The 17069-nt window shown below is 36.1% G+C and overlaps 3 protein-coding genes across 4 annotated transcripts; 2 read left to right on the forward strand and 1 right to left on the reverse strand.

Moving 5' to 3' along the window:
* The first annotated feature begins 591 nt into the window (after window positions 1-591).
* On the forward strand, window positions 592-7645 carry LOC107811207 (tRNA wybutosine-synthesizing protein 2/3/4-like). 2 transcript variants are annotated; one of them, XM_016636095.2, is made up of 9 exons: window positions 592-1525; window positions 2500-2890; window positions 3109-4269; window positions 4379-4508; window positions 5640-5875; window positions 6211-6346; window positions 6530-6606; window positions 6998-7104; window positions 7227-7645. In XM_016636095.2, exons 1-9 carry the CDS (start codon window positions 715-717, stop codon window positions 7331-7333), a joined length of 3156 nt encoding a protein of 1051 aa, XP_016491581.1. In that variant the 5' UTR covers window positions 592-714; the 3' UTR covers window positions 7334-7645. The 2 variants fall into 2 exon arrangements, with proteins under 2 accessions (XP_016491581.1, XP_075081649.1); XM_075225548.1 differs by lacking the exons at window positions 5640-5875; window positions 6211-6346; window positions 6530-6606; window positions 6998-7104; window positions 7227-7645 and adding an exon at window positions 5389-5546 and having other exon boundaries at window positions 596-1525.
* A 224-nt stretch (window positions 7646-7869) lies between these two features.
* LOC107811202 (SKP1-like protein 11) lies at window positions 7870-8625 on the forward strand. Its single transcript, XM_016636088.2, has one exon. It carries the CDS (start codon window positions 7949-7951, stop codon window positions 8471-8473), a length of 525 nt encoding a protein of 174 aa, XP_016491574.1. The 5' UTR covers window positions 7870-7948; the 3' UTR covers window positions 8474-8625.
* A 1966-nt stretch (window positions 8626-10591) lies between these two features.
* Window positions 10592-10984, reverse strand: LOC107811193 (SKP1-like protein 11). The gene has a single exon (XM_016636081.1). It carries the CDS (start codon window positions 10982-10984, stop codon window positions 10592-10594), a length of 393 nt encoding a protein of 130 aa, XP_016491567.1.
* Between the last annotated feature and the right edge of the window lie 6085 nt (window positions 10985-17069).

The following is a 17069-nucleotide window of genomic DNA, read 5'->3' on the forward strand; positions in this document are numbered from 1 at the left end:
ATGCACTTAACACTTTAATGGATATGAAGTGTAGCTAATTTTTGCTTGCATTTAAGACTTTTTAGTGTGAAGTGTAAATGGCTAAAAAATAGAAACTTATTTTTCGAATTTCAACAACTCAACACCTAAATGAGCTTAAATTTGAAACATAACTTTTAAACATCACACAGAACAATCCTCAATCATCAATTTGTCAACACAACAACAAATCTAACAATCTCATTTTGCAACTAAGAGGAAGAAGAAAAAGAAACTCTAAGCAATAGCAAAGAGAAGAGCGTCACATCAGCTCATTACTGTAAAATACAGAAGTTATTTATATTTTGGATACTAACTAAATATTTTTTAAAAAGTGAGTATAAGTTAAAAGGATGCGACTAATAGGGCGCCGTTAGAATTTTGGGGTATTATTACTTTTAACCAGTGCAAAAAATTATTTACATTCGGCTATTATAAAATTCGGCTATTATTTTAAGAGTGACTATGCTGTGCCATTTTTCCTAAAATTAAAATTTTACGCAAACATAGACATGTAACACTTGATCCAACATATCGTCTTTATGGGCCAGGTCGAAGGCCCGAACTCATTCAAGCCCGAAATGAAAATCAAAATCAAACACCATGCCCTAAACCCCAAATCACACAGTCCCCCTATCATCGTCCATAATGCTTAAACCCTAATTCAGCTACTGAGCAAGAATACAGTCAAATTCAATGGAGTTCGAGAAGAGAAAGGCAGCAACTTTAGCTTCAATCAATTCACCAGAACCAGACAAATCACCAAAAGGCAACATAGACGCACCAATTATCCCTTTACTCAACACCCTTAACTCACACCCTTCATATTTCACCACCAGTTCTTGTTCTGGCCGTATCTCCATTCTTTCAACACCCACCAACCCCTTCAACAACCACACTAGGAAAAAAGCTAAAGGAGGCAAATGGGTCTTCATTTCTCACGACCCAATTCAACCCCACTTGGTTTTACCCCTCCTTTTTCCAACCGAGTCAACTCAAAAAGTCAACGAGTTGACTCAGCTACATAGCCTCGTGTTCAGGTTTGAGCCTTTGATTATTGCAGTGGAGTGTAAGGACATAGAGTCAGCTCAGTTTTTGGTGTCATTAGCTATTTCATGTGGGTTTAGGGAGAGTGGTATTACCAGTGTTAACAAGAAAAGAGTGATCATTGCTATACGGTGTTCGATTCGATTGGAAGTGCCGTTAGGGGATACTGATAAGTTAATGGTGTCTCCTGAATATGTAGAGTACCTTGTTATGTTAGCAAATGAGAAAATGGAGACTAATAAAAAAAGAACTGATATCTTTCTTGATGCATTGTTGAAAAACGGGTTTTTGGGTACACATATTAGTAATGGGGAGCTTTTAGATAATGGAAAGGTGGAATGTGATGAGGTTCCAGTTTGTTTTAATACCAAGGAGTCTGAATTTTTGGAAAATTCTTTGGGTAATGGTGTTAGTGGAAATGGAAATGCTAAAAGAAGAGACTTAGATGATTCTTGTTCTGGTAATTATTCTCTGTATATCCTAATTGATCCATATCACATTTCAATACAATTTTGCTTTTGTAGTTTAAGGATATGAGTTTTTTTTTTTTTTTTTTTTTTACTCTATAAGATATTGTTGTGCATATGTCGCCGATCAGATAATGTTGTTGTATCATCATGTGATTGCGAATCTACTGTGTGAGACATTGTATTATACATTATGGCAGGTGAATCTAGTTTTCTTACATTGTTGTCACTTGTCAGGAAATCTTATCATAGAGTAGTCCACTAGAATTGGAAGAAATTGATCTTACTTGTGACTTTGTCTCTGTTCATCTTGGTAATCTGTGAATGTCTAATAATTAAAGGAAAGTGCAGAATCTTATCCGTATATTGGAAAGCGTCATAAAATGATAGGAAACATGTCACATTGTATTAGTTTTTGATGTGGATTATTCAAAATAAACCAAAATAAAGCAAAAAAAAGTGCGTGTACACCCCTGCTAAACACTTGCACACACCCTCATTTTATATACAACTATGATTGAGTCCATCTGACACAGGCCATGATTGAGTGCTGTATCTGGGAGGATTCATGATGTTTTAACTTGCACGTTGATTATGCAGGTGAGTGTAAATGCTTTATTATGCTAAATGTCGGCACTCTATAAGTTAAAAAAGGGAAGTGCATAAGTATATGTAGAACCTGCTATGTTGATAAGAATGCAATGCAATGCATGTTTAATCAACTTTAGAGGCTTGAAAACCTCAAGATATGCATCGTAGTTTACTCTAAGCTCAACATCTTGACTCCTATATTCTCTTTGTTTCATTGCCCTTAAAATTCGAATATATTATTAATATACCAGTGCAACTTTGGTTAATTGTTGCGAATGCATAAGCGTGGTAGTACTCTGACCGCTAATGTATGTTGGATTGCAGGATATATTCGCTTGAATGTGACAACAAGTCCTAATATTTAATTAATTGACAGGATCAGAAGTAGCCCCTGAAATCAACCTACACACTATTAAATTGGTGATTTCTGGTGAATCAATTGAGAGGCTATTCCTCTGGGGTCACTCTGCTTCTACATTGGATAACAAGAAGGTTCTCATATTTGGTGGCTTTGGAGGAATAGGAAGACATGCACGAAGAGATGATCTGTTGCTTCTTGATCTAGAAAGTGGAAGGATGGAGTTGATTGATGTCTTGGATGCCCCATGTCCACGTGTGGGTCATACATCATCCATGATTGGAGATTCAATGTATGTGATTGGAGGAAGAGCTGACCCTTTAAATATTCTGAACGATGTGTGGGTTTTTAACGTGACAAAGAAAGATTGGCGGCTGTTAGAGTGTTCAGACAGTCCATTCCTTCCAAGGTGCTGTTTGTGTCATCTTTTCTTCAATGGCTACTGTGTGGAGTGTTTCTGCTCTATATATATTTATATATTCTGGTGTCTTCTTTAGCAGAAATATTAGCTTTCAGAGGTTTATACTCTTTTTTTTGCTTTCCTTTTATATGTGTTAGAATCTCTTATATATAATTTATCTCTTAACCTCATACTCTAAGATAGTCAGTTACTTTTGTGCAGTACAGGCATAGACATGCTGCAGCTACTGTAGGTTCAAGAATTTATATATTTGGGGGAATTCAGAATGATATAACATTCTCATCACTGTATGTCATCGACACACAAAACTTTGAATGGAGCGAAGTACAAGTTCAAGGGGAATTGCCATGTGCACGTCATTCTCATTCAATGGCAGCATATGGGACTCGATTATTTGTATTTGGGGGATATGATGGCCAAAAGGCTCTAGGGGACCTGTATAGTTTTGATGTGAAAACATGTCTTTGGAAGAAAGAAAAGATGATTGGAGGACCAGCTGCAAAATTTTCTCATTCTATGTTTATTTATAAGAAATATCTCGGGATCATTGGGGGCTGCCCTGTTAGTCAACAGAACCAGAGATTATCATTACTCAATTTGGAATCTCATTTGTGGAAACATATTACTATCAGTTCTATTGGTGAAGGCCTGTTTGTTCGTAGTACGGCAAATATTGTTGATAATGACCTTATAATGATTGGTGGTGGTGCAGCCTGTTATGCATTTGGAACAAAGTTCAGTGAACCAGTGAAACTAGATCTGTTACCTTTGATATCACTAATAGAAAGTCCCATGCATTTACACGAGGAAAATAAGCATGCCATTTATCAAGAGGAAGAAACGATGAGAGAAATGAACATTTCCTCTTGTTTTCCACAGAACGAAGTGGAACCAGTAAATAACGGAAGCTTTCATCAGAATTCAGAGGGTAGAGATTCTGGAATTGCTAGAAGTCAGATGGTTGCTTCCCATTGGGTTATTCGGCTTAAAAGGAAAGATGCGAAAATGGCAAAGGATATGCTGAAAAAGTTTGGATGGTTAGATCTTGGGAGAAAGGTCCATTCACAGGATGATGGAAAGGATATCTGTTTCCCTGTCACAGAAAACTTTTGCTCTTTATTCAACCAGAGAAATAGCCTGGGAGATGTTCCTGAATCTGTTTGTCAAGAGGGAACACCAATGAAAGATACCTGCATTTCAACAGCGTTGAATATTCTGATTGAATGTGGAGCAACTATACTAGCTGATGAAATCATCAGAGTTAAAAAAGCTTCACATTCTCCATTCAAAGTGATGACGGAAGCTGTAGCCTCTCTGTTAAGTGACCGAGGTCTGCCGTTGCAACTTTTAGAGGAGTTACCTTCAAGGTTTCATTTTATGTTATTTTCCACTTCGTTTATCTGAGAATAATGAATTAATTGTTGTTTTCTAAGTTTTCAATATAAGGTGACAAGTTAACATCCTTCCTCTCATTAGATGGGAACGACTTGGTGATATTGTTGTGCTTCCTATAACATCCTTCAAGGACTCAGCATGGGACTTGATTGGCCAGGAGCTTTGGTTTATGGTCGCAAAATCCCTCGGGGCTCATCGCCTTGCTCGACAAGTAAGTTAGTGATAGTGTATTACTTAAACTATAGGTAGGAGTATTATGCGTGCTTTTAGTTACTGGTATTTTAGACAAAAATAGCTTATGCATACCTAACTATTAGTGTAAGATGTGACCCAAATGACATTCCTTTTGTATGTCACTCATTTGTCGTAATTCCATTATTGGTTGAGTGCTAGGAAATTTTTGGGATTTGAGAAGTATGTTCCCTGTTACGGTGTTACCTTGTTCAAATTATTCTTTTTTGTAATGGACTCAACAACAACAACAACAACATGCCCAGTATTATCTCACAATGTGAATAATTTCAATTTTGAGCTCTGGTTACCGAGGGCGTGGCTTTTGTTTACTTCTGATGAGAAACAAAAGTAGCTTCTTTCATCTCTTCTTTCTTTTTTATTTGGTTTAAGGAGGGGGGAAGAGATGAATGTTCACTCTAAATATGTGCTCTCTAAAATTGCTTAAGCTTCTAGATGAGTTGGTTGCACAATTCAAAATGGTACTAGAGCAGTAAAAAGTCCTAGATTCGAGTTTCACCCCTACCCATTATAAAAATGGACTTCCGCTTGCATGTTTCATGAAAAAGAATCATACCCGCATGAAAAGAGGCGTGTTAAAGCCACAATTAAGCAAATAAAAGTGTCATCTCTTATAGCTTAGGTTTTAGATGAGTTGGTTAGATAATTCAACAACTATGACAAGTGGGTATCAAGTGATAAGTTACTTTCTTTTAACTGTTTGGTATATGAGAGGTCTCGTCAACTAATTGTGTACAAGTAGAAAGGTATATGATTTCAAGAAACTTAAAATTATTTTTGGTGATATTTAATTTATAATTGATGGAGTAGCATATTTAATATGTCTAGTCCTCTTTCAGAACTTCTGTAACACCGTGAATAGCCTCTCAGATTCTTGAAGTGTTAGCGGTGTCATAGCATTATTTCCTGCTCCTGGGGTGACTTCTTATGAGCTCAGCTTAATTTATCCTGAAAACTGCCATTCTAGGTAGTAGTTGAAGCACCGACTAAAGGTCTACTTGCTTTTCCAAAGTTAGAAATGTTCCACGGCCATTCTAGTTGATTGCTTTCGTTGCATATGTTGTTAATGGTGTGCGCTTAATTATTTTAGGGGCGAATTGCACCAACTGGTACGAGGGACAGTACTTTGGAGATGCTTGTTGGGGATGACGGTTGGGTCAACCATCGAGAAAATGGTATTCTTTATTCTTTTGATGCTACTAAGTGCATGTTCTCATGGGGCAATCTCTCTGAGAAGCTTCGAATGGGCCACTTTGACTGCAAAGATGAAGTTATAGTAGATTTGTTTGCTGGTATTGGATACTTTGTCCTACCCTTCTTAGTGAGGTGATTCTTTGTTGCTTTTATCTCCTTTTCACTTTCTTTATGTAAAATCATTTCAATCTCTGCCTTCAGTTCGGCTGTATAAACCTCGAGCAAAAACAGAGTTGGATATTCAATTGGTGTTAATTTAAGCCTTATTTATAAATTTTTTTTCACTTTTCGCATCTCAAGGTGATTTTACGTGTACATGATTTGCACGAGGCAGTAGATATGTTATGGTCATGATGCAATCCATTGATTGGTCTTAATGCCTAAAATTCCAGAATTGCTAATCATACCTTTGTTCTTTCCTTGATATCATGTCAGAGATTTATTGTATTTGTAATGTACTTTGTTAGGGCCAAAGCCAAGCTCGTGTATGCTTGTGAATGGAACCCCCACGCAGTTGAGGCACTTCGTCGTAACCTTGAAGCCAATCTTGTTGCTGATCGTTGTGTATTACTCGAAGGAGATAATAGAATTACAGCACCAAAAGTATGCAACTTCAATCGTTGCCAATGCCACCTTTTTTCTTAGTTTTGTTAATATCTTTATGCTTGTAAATATATCTATCAGCTAACTTGTCTTGTCGGTTGATTTTTTTTACAAAAAAGAAAGAAATTGCTTCACTTGCTTAGTTTGATTCTTGTGTTCAATCCCTATTGTTCACTTTTGCAGGGTGTAGCTGATAGAGTATGTCTCGGTCTCATTCCCATAAGCGAGGGTAGTTGGGGTACTGCTGTCAGAGCATTAAGGTATGTATATCTCGAAAATGTTATGAATGTGGTTTAGAATCTCGTTTTTCCCTTAATAAATTGACTGACATAGAAGATTAAGACCTGTGGAAGCTGAAGGGAATGGAAATACTGTGTGATCTCTCTCCTTTATTTAGCTATTCTGTCTCTCGTCCTGCTATCAAACAAATGCGGGGAAAAAAACATTTGCAAATGAAATTCAAGCGAAATCCTCTTCCTTTTTAGTTTTAAAATTCTCTCTTTTCTAATAACTGCATGAAAATTAGGGAACAACAACAAAAACTTTTGTTGAATGTAGTGCCTGGCATATTCTTTCATAGCACGCAATAAGCCTTCCTCGATCTGCTAGTCTCCTGTTGATTTAATCTCTAACCTAATGTGTGACATGCAGAGACAAGGGTGGTATATTGCACATCCATGGCAATGTCAAAGATTCTGAAGAAACTGTCTGGACAAACTATGTTTCCGAGTCAATCCAAGAAATTACTAGATCTGAAGGTATAGTTTTTCCGACTTTATATCAACAGGATTATGTTACATTCTTGCTGTTAAGCCTTGGCTAGAAACTTGGAGAAGTAAATCACATCGAGATAGCTAATCGAACATTTCACTGTTAACAGGTCACTACTGGGAGGTATCAGTAGAACACGTCGAGAGGGTGAAATGGTATGCGCCCCATATCCGCCATCTTGTTGCAGATGTGAGATGCAAGCAGATTGAGACATAAGTTTTTGAGTTCATAAATCCCATTTGAAGGTTGCTGCAAACAGTAGCTGCTGAGGGTTCTGTTCAATTCATTATTTAATCTATTTCTGGCATGTGGACTATGAAATGTTATCCAGATTGACTATCTTAGATGAAATAGGGGAAATATATTAGTGATGTTATGTCAAGGGTGCTTAGTAATTACTAGCATTTTTTGGGGGTGAATTTTGTATTATTTGGGGAACTTTATGTGATTAAAGAAATTGAATCAAATATGTGCTCCATTGAAAAAAGATAATTATGTGATTAAAGAATTATAATATGTTGCGAACAAGGTGTAAATCTGTTAATGTATAAATATAATTATGATTTATTATCCTTATTGCCGATTTGTTATCTACTTGGAATTTTAGTTCTATAATACGCGGAAAAAAAGAGGAAATACTATTTTAGGCTGAAGTCAGTTATAACTTATAAGGTTGGTTTCCGAGACCAAGTTGATTTAGAAAAACCAAGAAGTAAAGCCGAATATGTTTGGGTTTAGCTTTAGCCCTATAAATACCAATGCCTATACCAATTCCTCATCATTCACTTCTTTGGAACTTTTTTTTTCAAATCTTCTCCGAAAAACTTTCTCATGGCTTCATCTTCAACAATACCTGCAACAGAGAATAAGGTTTTGATCTTGAAGAGTAGCGATGGCGATGAGTTCCAACTAGAAGAATCCATCGCCATCGGGTCTGTAACAATCAAGAACATGGTAGAAGATGATTGTGCGTCCAACACCATACCGCTACCCAACGTTGACACTGAAGCCCTAGTCAAAATTATTGAGTATCTCAAAAAGCATGCAGAAATCTCGGGTTCAGACGAAGAAGAAGAAATCAAGAAAACAAAAATCAAGGACTTTGATAAGGAATTCGTTAGCGTTAAGATGCAAAAACTCTTCAACATCATATTGGCTGCGAATTTCCTTGACATTAAGGCTTTGCTCGATCTTTGTGCTCAGGCTATTGCTGATAAGATCAAGAACAAGTCGCACGTGGCTGTTCGAAAAATTTTCAATGTTGAATGTGATTACACTAAGGAGGAAGAAGAGGCCGTTCGAAAAGAAAATGCATGGGCCTTTGAAGGAGAAGAGTTCGATGAATCCCTTGACTAGACTTAATTATGTCTTCGTTTATGTAATCTTTAGGGTTTTTTGGTTATGTTTTAACATATTAGGTGTTTCCTTTTATTTTTCTATATGAATTTTTGTCCTAATAATTTCGGTTTCATTACCCTACTTATATGGGATTTTATTAGAAAACTTATTGCCTATAAACTCAACACTTCGTTGTGTATCCATTCGTTATGAATTTTTGTTTGTTATATTTCAAAATCAAAAGGTCAAGGACAAGTCAATATATATGTACAAATGAAGCTTATAACAGTGATTGATGACAATCTACTGCTCTCTATTTGCTTGCAATTTCGGCTGTTAGCATTTAGTTTAGAAGTAAAAGTAGATATCATTTTTCACACAATTCAAACACAAGTAAAAAGATATGGCACCTCGATTTTTTTTCTTTTTCTTCAGAACATATACGACGCCAATTTTTCTTTTTAATTATAACTGCTAAACCAAAGTTGGGTTCTATCTGCCATTATTCAAAAAGGAGGACTAGTGCACAAAATATCCTAAGCTCCTACAAGCATCTAAATCCTAGCTTACCAAGAAATTGGCTTTATCATATCCAAATTTAACACTAGATAATTGCATCTTGTCTAATTGTCAAAGTACATTTGAGACTCATCTAAACAACATGTTTAGTGGAGTACAATTTTTGTAAGGTTAACCATTTGTTGTTAATTATAAAGATTTACCAATAATTATATTAGAAATCACCTGACTGGATAAGTATATTTTTACACAGTATATAGAATTTAAAGTAGATTGAGAAATATAGTTGTTGAAAAATCTCATATATGGTTATTTTTAGGGCTGTACATGGACCGGGTTGGTTCGATTTTTATCAAAATCAAACCAAACCAACTATATTGGTTTGGATTGGTTCGGTTTTGTCAGGTTTTTCGGGTTTTTTTGTTACATGAATATTATTTCAATCTTACTTTATTAAATTATAGATAAAACTTTGATAAGTGAATATATGTTTAGTAAATATGGAAAAAAATTGACAAAGATGATCTATTAAAATATTCTAATAAGAGAATTTTTTATTAATACATGATAGTTATTTTCGTAGTCGTCTAACAATAATTTTTCGTTAATTTACGCTTTCAAGGTTAATACATGAGAGGATCCCAATTATTTCTACATTTTCTAAATAAAATTCACTATAAAGTCTTAAAAATATAAATAAAATTTATATATTTATATATCGATTTGGTTCGGGTTTTTTTTACTCAATACCAAACCAAGTCAAACCAAACCTAGTCGGTTTTTTAATCGATTTGATTTGATTTTTCGGTTTGGTGCGATTTTTCGGTTCAGTTTGAACACCCCTGGTTATTTTACAACAATTCATTCAAAATGATACTTCCTTGATGACACTTGATATCCGTAATAAAATAAAACCGTTTGATGAAAGATATGCTAAAACCTTTTCATGAAATAAAATAAAAAATTCAAGAAAAACAACAGGTGTATAACCCCGAATAACTAGCTGGTTTGTGTGGAATTAACACCAAGCTGATCTATTGACACTTAATGTGTCAAAACAAAATTGATAATTGGTGAGTAGTGTATAAACGAGATTATATTTAAGCCATTGCCGTCACATATATCTGATTGTTTCTTAATCATTATCAAATGATAGCTACTTCATTCAAATAAATCAATCGAACCAACATGAAAACAAAAGATAGCTATAGTATACTGAACATATCAAAGGTTTTCTGGAACTGAATATTTTCAACCATCCTTAAGTAAGAAATTATTTATGATTTTCCTTTTATTAGCTTAACTTTATCTTTTTCCAAAATTCAACTGATATTAGCTTGATCGATACGAGAAAGAGATCTATTATGATTAATTCATATATCACTCGAACCAACACGAAGACAAAATAGCTATAAATAGCATATAAATGATCGAATGCAAAGTTTTCAAGGAATAGATAAATACTATCAAATACCCTTTACTATATTATATCGTTTCTACCTTTTTCTTTAGCATAAAGCTTTATTTAAAAAATGAAACAGATATCCACCAAATCGATCGGTACGAAAGAAATCATTTCTATATGATTATTCAGATCAAATATAAATGTTCCCTTCACTACCATAAAACCCTAGTTGATGGTATCATCAAGATCACCTTCAAAGGCCCCAGGAGTTTCCCTCCGAAACTCTGCCTCTTCTCGGGGGTGAAATCACTTTCAATTCTAAATATCTTCCGAACGGCCTTAACGCTCTTGTCCTTTATTCTGTCAGCCACAGCCTGGCAACAGAATTCCAGCAAACCATTGATTTTCAAATAATTTACTGCCACTGTTATGTCAAGCAGTTCCCCTAAGACAACGTTCGCAAACTCTTTCTCGAAATTCTTGAAGTCTTCTTTGTTCGAGGGAGTGAGCTCTGCATGCTTCTTGAGGTATTCAATAATTTTAACCAGCGTCTTGCTTTTGATGCTAGGCAATGGGATGCTGGAAACACGTTCCTCTTTCACCATGTTCTTGAGAAGTTCAGATTGTAATTATAAGACCAAAGATTCCTCAAGATAAAATTCTTCATTGTCACCGCTCTTCAATGTCAATATCTTCTTCTCTCCCGTTGTTGATGATGTTGATAAGAACTGGTCAACCTTTTTATTTCTTCTTCTTGGATGAAACATTTGGGAACCAACTGATGTATAAATAATGGTACAAGAGATTTTCTTAATCGGATCATACTTAAAGGATATGGAAGGAATTCTTTCTGTCATAATTTTCTTGCTAGAATTATCTTTACTTGTAATCTGTTTATGGATCACAATATAAGTATGTGATTGAATACTATAAGTCAATCACGTTCATTTAATTCATTTCCTGATTTTTATGCTATAAAAGATATTTAAACTTAATTTATTAATAAGCAGTTCTTTGGACTCAAATCCCGCATAGGGTCATCAACAACAAATATCAGCTTCGATATTTGAGGTTAAAATTAAAAATGTACTAGATAGTGGGAAATAATTACATGTTTATATATTACTACGTACTTATAAACTAGGATGACATTTTGCTCAATCTACCAATCTTATGATCTAAAAGAAAATTTATGAGAAAAGAAATTTTCTATATTCTTTTGTTTTAAATTACTAACCAAATAGTAATTGATAATAATGATGCAAAAATTCCTTAATCAGATTAACACTAAATGATATCATGGAAGGAAATCCCTCTGGTATAAATTTCTTCCTTAAAATATCTTTGCTAATTAAAAATTTGCATGCATCAAATGTAATTTAGTCATCAATTGATGAATACTATAACTATCTTATTTTTTTTTTTTTTTATATATAAAATGAAACATGATAGTGCGTTTTATGAATCTCTTCTTGTTATTTCACTACAATGTTATGACTAAGGTAGTTCACGGGATGAAAGTTCTGTATTCTTGTAGCATAGAGGACATGCATATTTCCAAGCAAAGGCTATAAAGCTAGAAAAAGACCATTCTTTCAAATCAGGATTTTATTAAAGCTAGAAAAAGACCATTCTTTCAAATCAGGATTTTATTGATCTTAATATATAATATATTTGAATATTGTATTAAGGGAAAGCGAAACCAATCACAGTAAGGGAAAGGCACCATAAGAAGTACCCGACAATGTGCAGATGAGTTAATCGGTCTTGCTCTGCCAAAAATATTCCTCCTCATTCTTTTATTTATTGACTTTTGGGGTGAGAAGCATTCAATTCCATGTTTTAAGAATGATTAGGGTTAAAGAAAAGATTTCGGCTAGATAGTAAGCAATGAGCAGGGCGGAGCTAGAGAGCCGAGTGTGGGTTCGGCCGAACCCAGTAGCTTTGGTTCGAACCATGTATTTGTCTAAAAAAATTCATTGAATATGTTCAAATTATTAATTTAGAACCCAATAACTTAAAATAATTAAAATCTTGAACCTATGAGCTTGAAGTCTGCTAGATCACAATAGATATCTTTCAATAAAGATAAGTCACCGCCTTCTTCCCTAAATATTGCTTGATAGAACTCTAGTATGCTCTATTCTTGAAATTATGCACATCCATGTATAATAGAAATGCACACAGATATAAGCAGACGCTTTAATTAATGTTCATCTTTTGATTGATAAATATATTATTTAATCACTTTTTTATGATTGGGTGACTATTAATTATATTAAATATTCTAGTTTGACCACTTTAGTGATTATTTTGAATACATACATTAGTTATTGTTTCATGTAAGTAGCACTTTCTGTTATTGCACCGTCTTACTCGAATTATCGCTACATTACTTGCCTTAGCTAATTGGAGATAGTTGCAGATAGGACGAAGGACAAGTTGCATGAGAAAGAGAAAGAGAACGATTTTATAGGAACATGTGATAGTAGGCTATATAGACGCTATTTACCCTCTAAATATATCATACTTTATTGATGTTTTAAAGGCTAAATGATAACAAAATACTCTAATTGGTGTTCTTTTGTTTTGCAGGGACTAATCCAAGTTAAGAAGAGACTATGAAGTGTTTTTGAGTCAATAATGTGGATATAAGGCCAATCAAGAAGAACCCAAACGAAAATAAGCAAGAAAGATGCAAAGGGGGATTGGACAAGAGGCCACCGCGATGGCGGTCGACCGCGGCTGGAACACGGTAGGCCAAAAGATTGAGGCAGAATAGTTGCGATTCTCCGCGGTCACGCCGCGTTCTGCCGCAGTCGCGGTCGACTGTATAATCGCCTAGAAATTTTGGGACTAAAGTGTAAATCGGGGGAAACTTATCCTAACCCTTTATAAACTCAACAAACTCGCCCAAACAAAGGTTAAGCTTGTTTTTAGACTGAATTGGAGGCAAGAACAAGTGTGAGAAGAGCAATCACCCATTAGAGTTTTTCAATCTTCTATTGTTATTTTTATTTGCACATTATGAATACTTTTGTGGTTTTATCTTGCTTTGCTATGAGTAGCTAAATATTTAGTCTAGGGTTTTGATGGAACCTGTTGAAGGATGAACTTCGTGTTATGTTAATACAATTTGCCCGGTTTAATTTTTATTTGTTCAACTACGTTCTTGTTGTAGTTAATTGATAGGATCCTCAATTAGCTGTGCCTATTTACTATGTATTACTCGGGAGAGAGTGCATACTTAGGTAATTGTTGAACAACACCACTCCCAAAGTATACGAGGGATCAATAACCGAGGGTTTAAAGGCGGGATTAGGGATAACGAAGCCTTGAGTGCGATCTAAAGTGAGCTGTAATAAAAGCTAGCTAGCGTAACTCGGGAGATTGCGTTTAGTAAATTATCGTAATTACTCGGGAGAGATTTACGGTAGTAAGAGCGCTCATGATCGATAGAGACGATTAGGCAAACCTATGCGAAACATAACAGGAAAGGATTCCATCAATAGGGGAAATCATAACCTTAGATCCTTCTCTTATTTGCATACAACCCAGTCATAGCTAGCTTTTAGTTTACTTGCTTTCATTCAGTTATAGTTAGTAAAACATCTCCATTTGTTATTCAAAATATCTAGGAAGTTTATTACAAAGAATTTAGTAAGTCTAACAAGAGTAGTTGGTAGGTTAATTCACTGTGGATTCGATTCTGGGCTTAATACTCGAATTTATATTTGCAGCGACTGCTTTGTCTTTTCTATAAGGCATAGTTGGGAGTGATCAAATTTTGGCACCGTTGCCAGGAAATTAACGGTGTTATCAATTATAGTTAAAAGAAATACAAAAATTCTTAGTATAGTCAGTTTTCTTTATTTTCAATCTATACATTGAAATTTTAACGTTTGTTGACTTGGTTGTACATGTGCATGCCTAAAAACGCATCGAGAACTAGTGAAGTATTTGAAGAATTATTAGATCCCGAAAAATTTTTCAAGGCCTTGAATCGGGCCAACAGGAAAAACAAACAACAACAATCAACTGAACAACTCGAACCAGACATGGGGGATAACGTGGTAGACCCAGCTACGCCATTAGCGCCAGTGGCACCTCTTGTGCCAGAGGCTTTTCTATATGACTAGGCACAACCCACAACAGAGAACTTGGCCACAACAATTTTAGTCCCGTAGATATAGGCCGAGTCATTTCAAATCACGAACAACATGTTGCACTTGTTGCAAAACAAGGGACTATTTTCGGGGTCATACATTGAGGATCCGCAACAACATTTGAAGAATTTCCTGTCCATCTACAAAACTCAAAGGCAGCCTCACGTAACTTAGGAAGCAATAAAACGTTGTTGTTTCCATTCTCAATGACATGAGCTGCCCACACTTGGCTAAACTCACTCCCCATTAATTCCATAACGACTTGGGAGGAGTTAGTCAAGCAATTTGTGAATAAGTTTTTCCACCCAACAAGACTGCTCAGCAAATTGATGAAATTTTGAGCTTCAAACAGAAATCAATGGAGACACTGCAAGAAACGTGGGAATGATTCAAAGAGATGTTGGTTATATATTCGCACCACGATATTCCAGATCAGATATTGGGGCAATAATTTTACATGGGTTTGATAGATAGTGTGAAGGCTAATGTTGATGCTTTAGCTGCTGGAGCGTTCTTGAGCAAAACATGGAGAGAAAGCCAGAACCTGCTTGACAAGATGACACAGAATTCGGGGTGGACAACCAGGAATGTACCTATCACTCCAGTAGTTCACTCAGTGCCCTTAGATCTATCCAATACTTTTGCTGAAAATATGGCCACATTAATGACACAGATGAGTATACTCACCAAAAAAGTGGAAGAGTCAGGGCAGAAGCAGCAGATATACATTGTTGATACTACTAATGGGGGCTTATGCACATCTTGCATTAGTTAGCCAATTGGTAACCAGTGGAATGCAGAAAGTGAGCATCATCATTACCCTGAGGATATGAATTATGTGTTTAATTATGGGGGCCAGAGATAGGGTGGTCAGAATTGGGGCCAACAAAATCAACCATATAGGCTAGTCCAGCCACAACTCAACAATGGAAATATGGGAGGTATGCGACCTCACAATATTATGGTGCCTTACCAAAGGCCACATAGATATAACAATCAAAATCAGCAGTAAGGTTATCATTCTCCTCAGTAGCAACATGGTGGAAGACATGAAGATGGGTTTGCCATACTCGAGGCAATGATGCAGCAGGTTATTGGGTCAAATGCAAAAATAAGTGAAAGGGTAGATGCACATGAGTCAGCTATAAAGAATATTGAAGTGCAAATGGGCCAGATTTAGATGTCTTTGAATAATCGTCCGCATGGGACATTGCCTGCAGACACTCAAATAAATCCAAAAGATCAAGGCCCGAAGCAGCTGATGGTAGTGAGTCTACGTAATGGCAGAGACTTAGACTTAGAGCAAGATAGAGCTCGAGAAAGCAGACAAGCTGAGATACTTGTACCAGTGCCCATTGAGCTAGATGATGCAATGAAGCTGATAGAGGTGATAGTACAGCCTGCCCAGGAAGAAACCAACACACAGATTGAGGTTGAGAAAGCAGCTGAGACAGCCCAGGGACTAGTAGTTGAGGTGGTGTCTGACAAAGAAAATACCCAAATCATTAGAAAGAAGAGACCTCTAGTACCATTCCCACAGATGCTGGCCAAGTACCAGAAAGAGGAACAATACAAGAAATTCTTGGAGATGCTGAAATAAATCCAGGTAAATATTCTATTGATCGATGCGTTGAAGGAGATGCCTAGTTATACAAAAATGATGAAGGACTTGATGTCCCGAAAATTCGATTTCCAAGACTTGACCATAGTGACTCTTACTCAGGCCTGTAGTGCTGTGGTGACTAGACCAGTTGCTGAGAAACTGTCTGACCCAGGGAGTTTCACAATTCCCTGCACCATTGGTAACTTTGCTTTTGCCAAATCACTTTGTGATTTGGGGGCTAGCATAAATCTTATGCCCCTGGCGATCTATAAGAGATTAGGGATTGGAAGAGTTAGACCCACTTCTATGTTATTGCAGCTGGCTGACAGGACCGTGAAAAGACCCTCTGGTATCTTGGATGATGTGTTGCTTTAGGTAGGGAAATTTGTGTTCCCTGCAGATTTTGTGATTCTAGATTGCAAGGTGGATAGAGAAATTCCCAATAATTTTGGGAAGTCCATTCCTGACCACAGGGAGATCTCTCATTGATTGTGAAACTGGGGAGCTCAAGATGAGGTTGAACGATGAGGAGATAACATTCAATGTGCAGAAATCTATGAGGCGACCAAGTGAATTCGCCAATTATTCTCTTATTGATGCCGTGGATGTAATCGTAGAAGTATATAATGAGACATTGACTATTGAAGACCCTCTTGCTGCATGTCTAGTGAATTTAGATGAGGTGAATGGGGAAGAATTGGCAGAATGGGTGCTGGATTTAGAGGGCAGATGGGTTTGGGATAGAACACTTGAATTCAAGCCACTGCACTTAGAAAATAGAGAAACTCCTCCAGCCAAGCCATCCATAGAAGAACCACCAAAGTTGGAGTTGAAGTCACTACCCGTCCATCTCAATTATGAGTTCCTAAGACCTAACTCCACATTACCTGTTATTATCTCATCTAGTTTGTTAGATGTGCA

This window comes from Nicotiana tabacum, chromosome 11 (genome assembly GCF_000715075.1).
Source record: "Nicotiana tabacum cultivar K326 chromosome 11, ASM71507v2, whole genome shotgun sequence".
In the NCBI taxonomy this organism is placed as follows: domain Eukaryota; kingdom Viridiplantae; phylum Streptophyta; class Magnoliopsida; order Solanales; family Solanaceae; genus Nicotiana; species Nicotiana tabacum.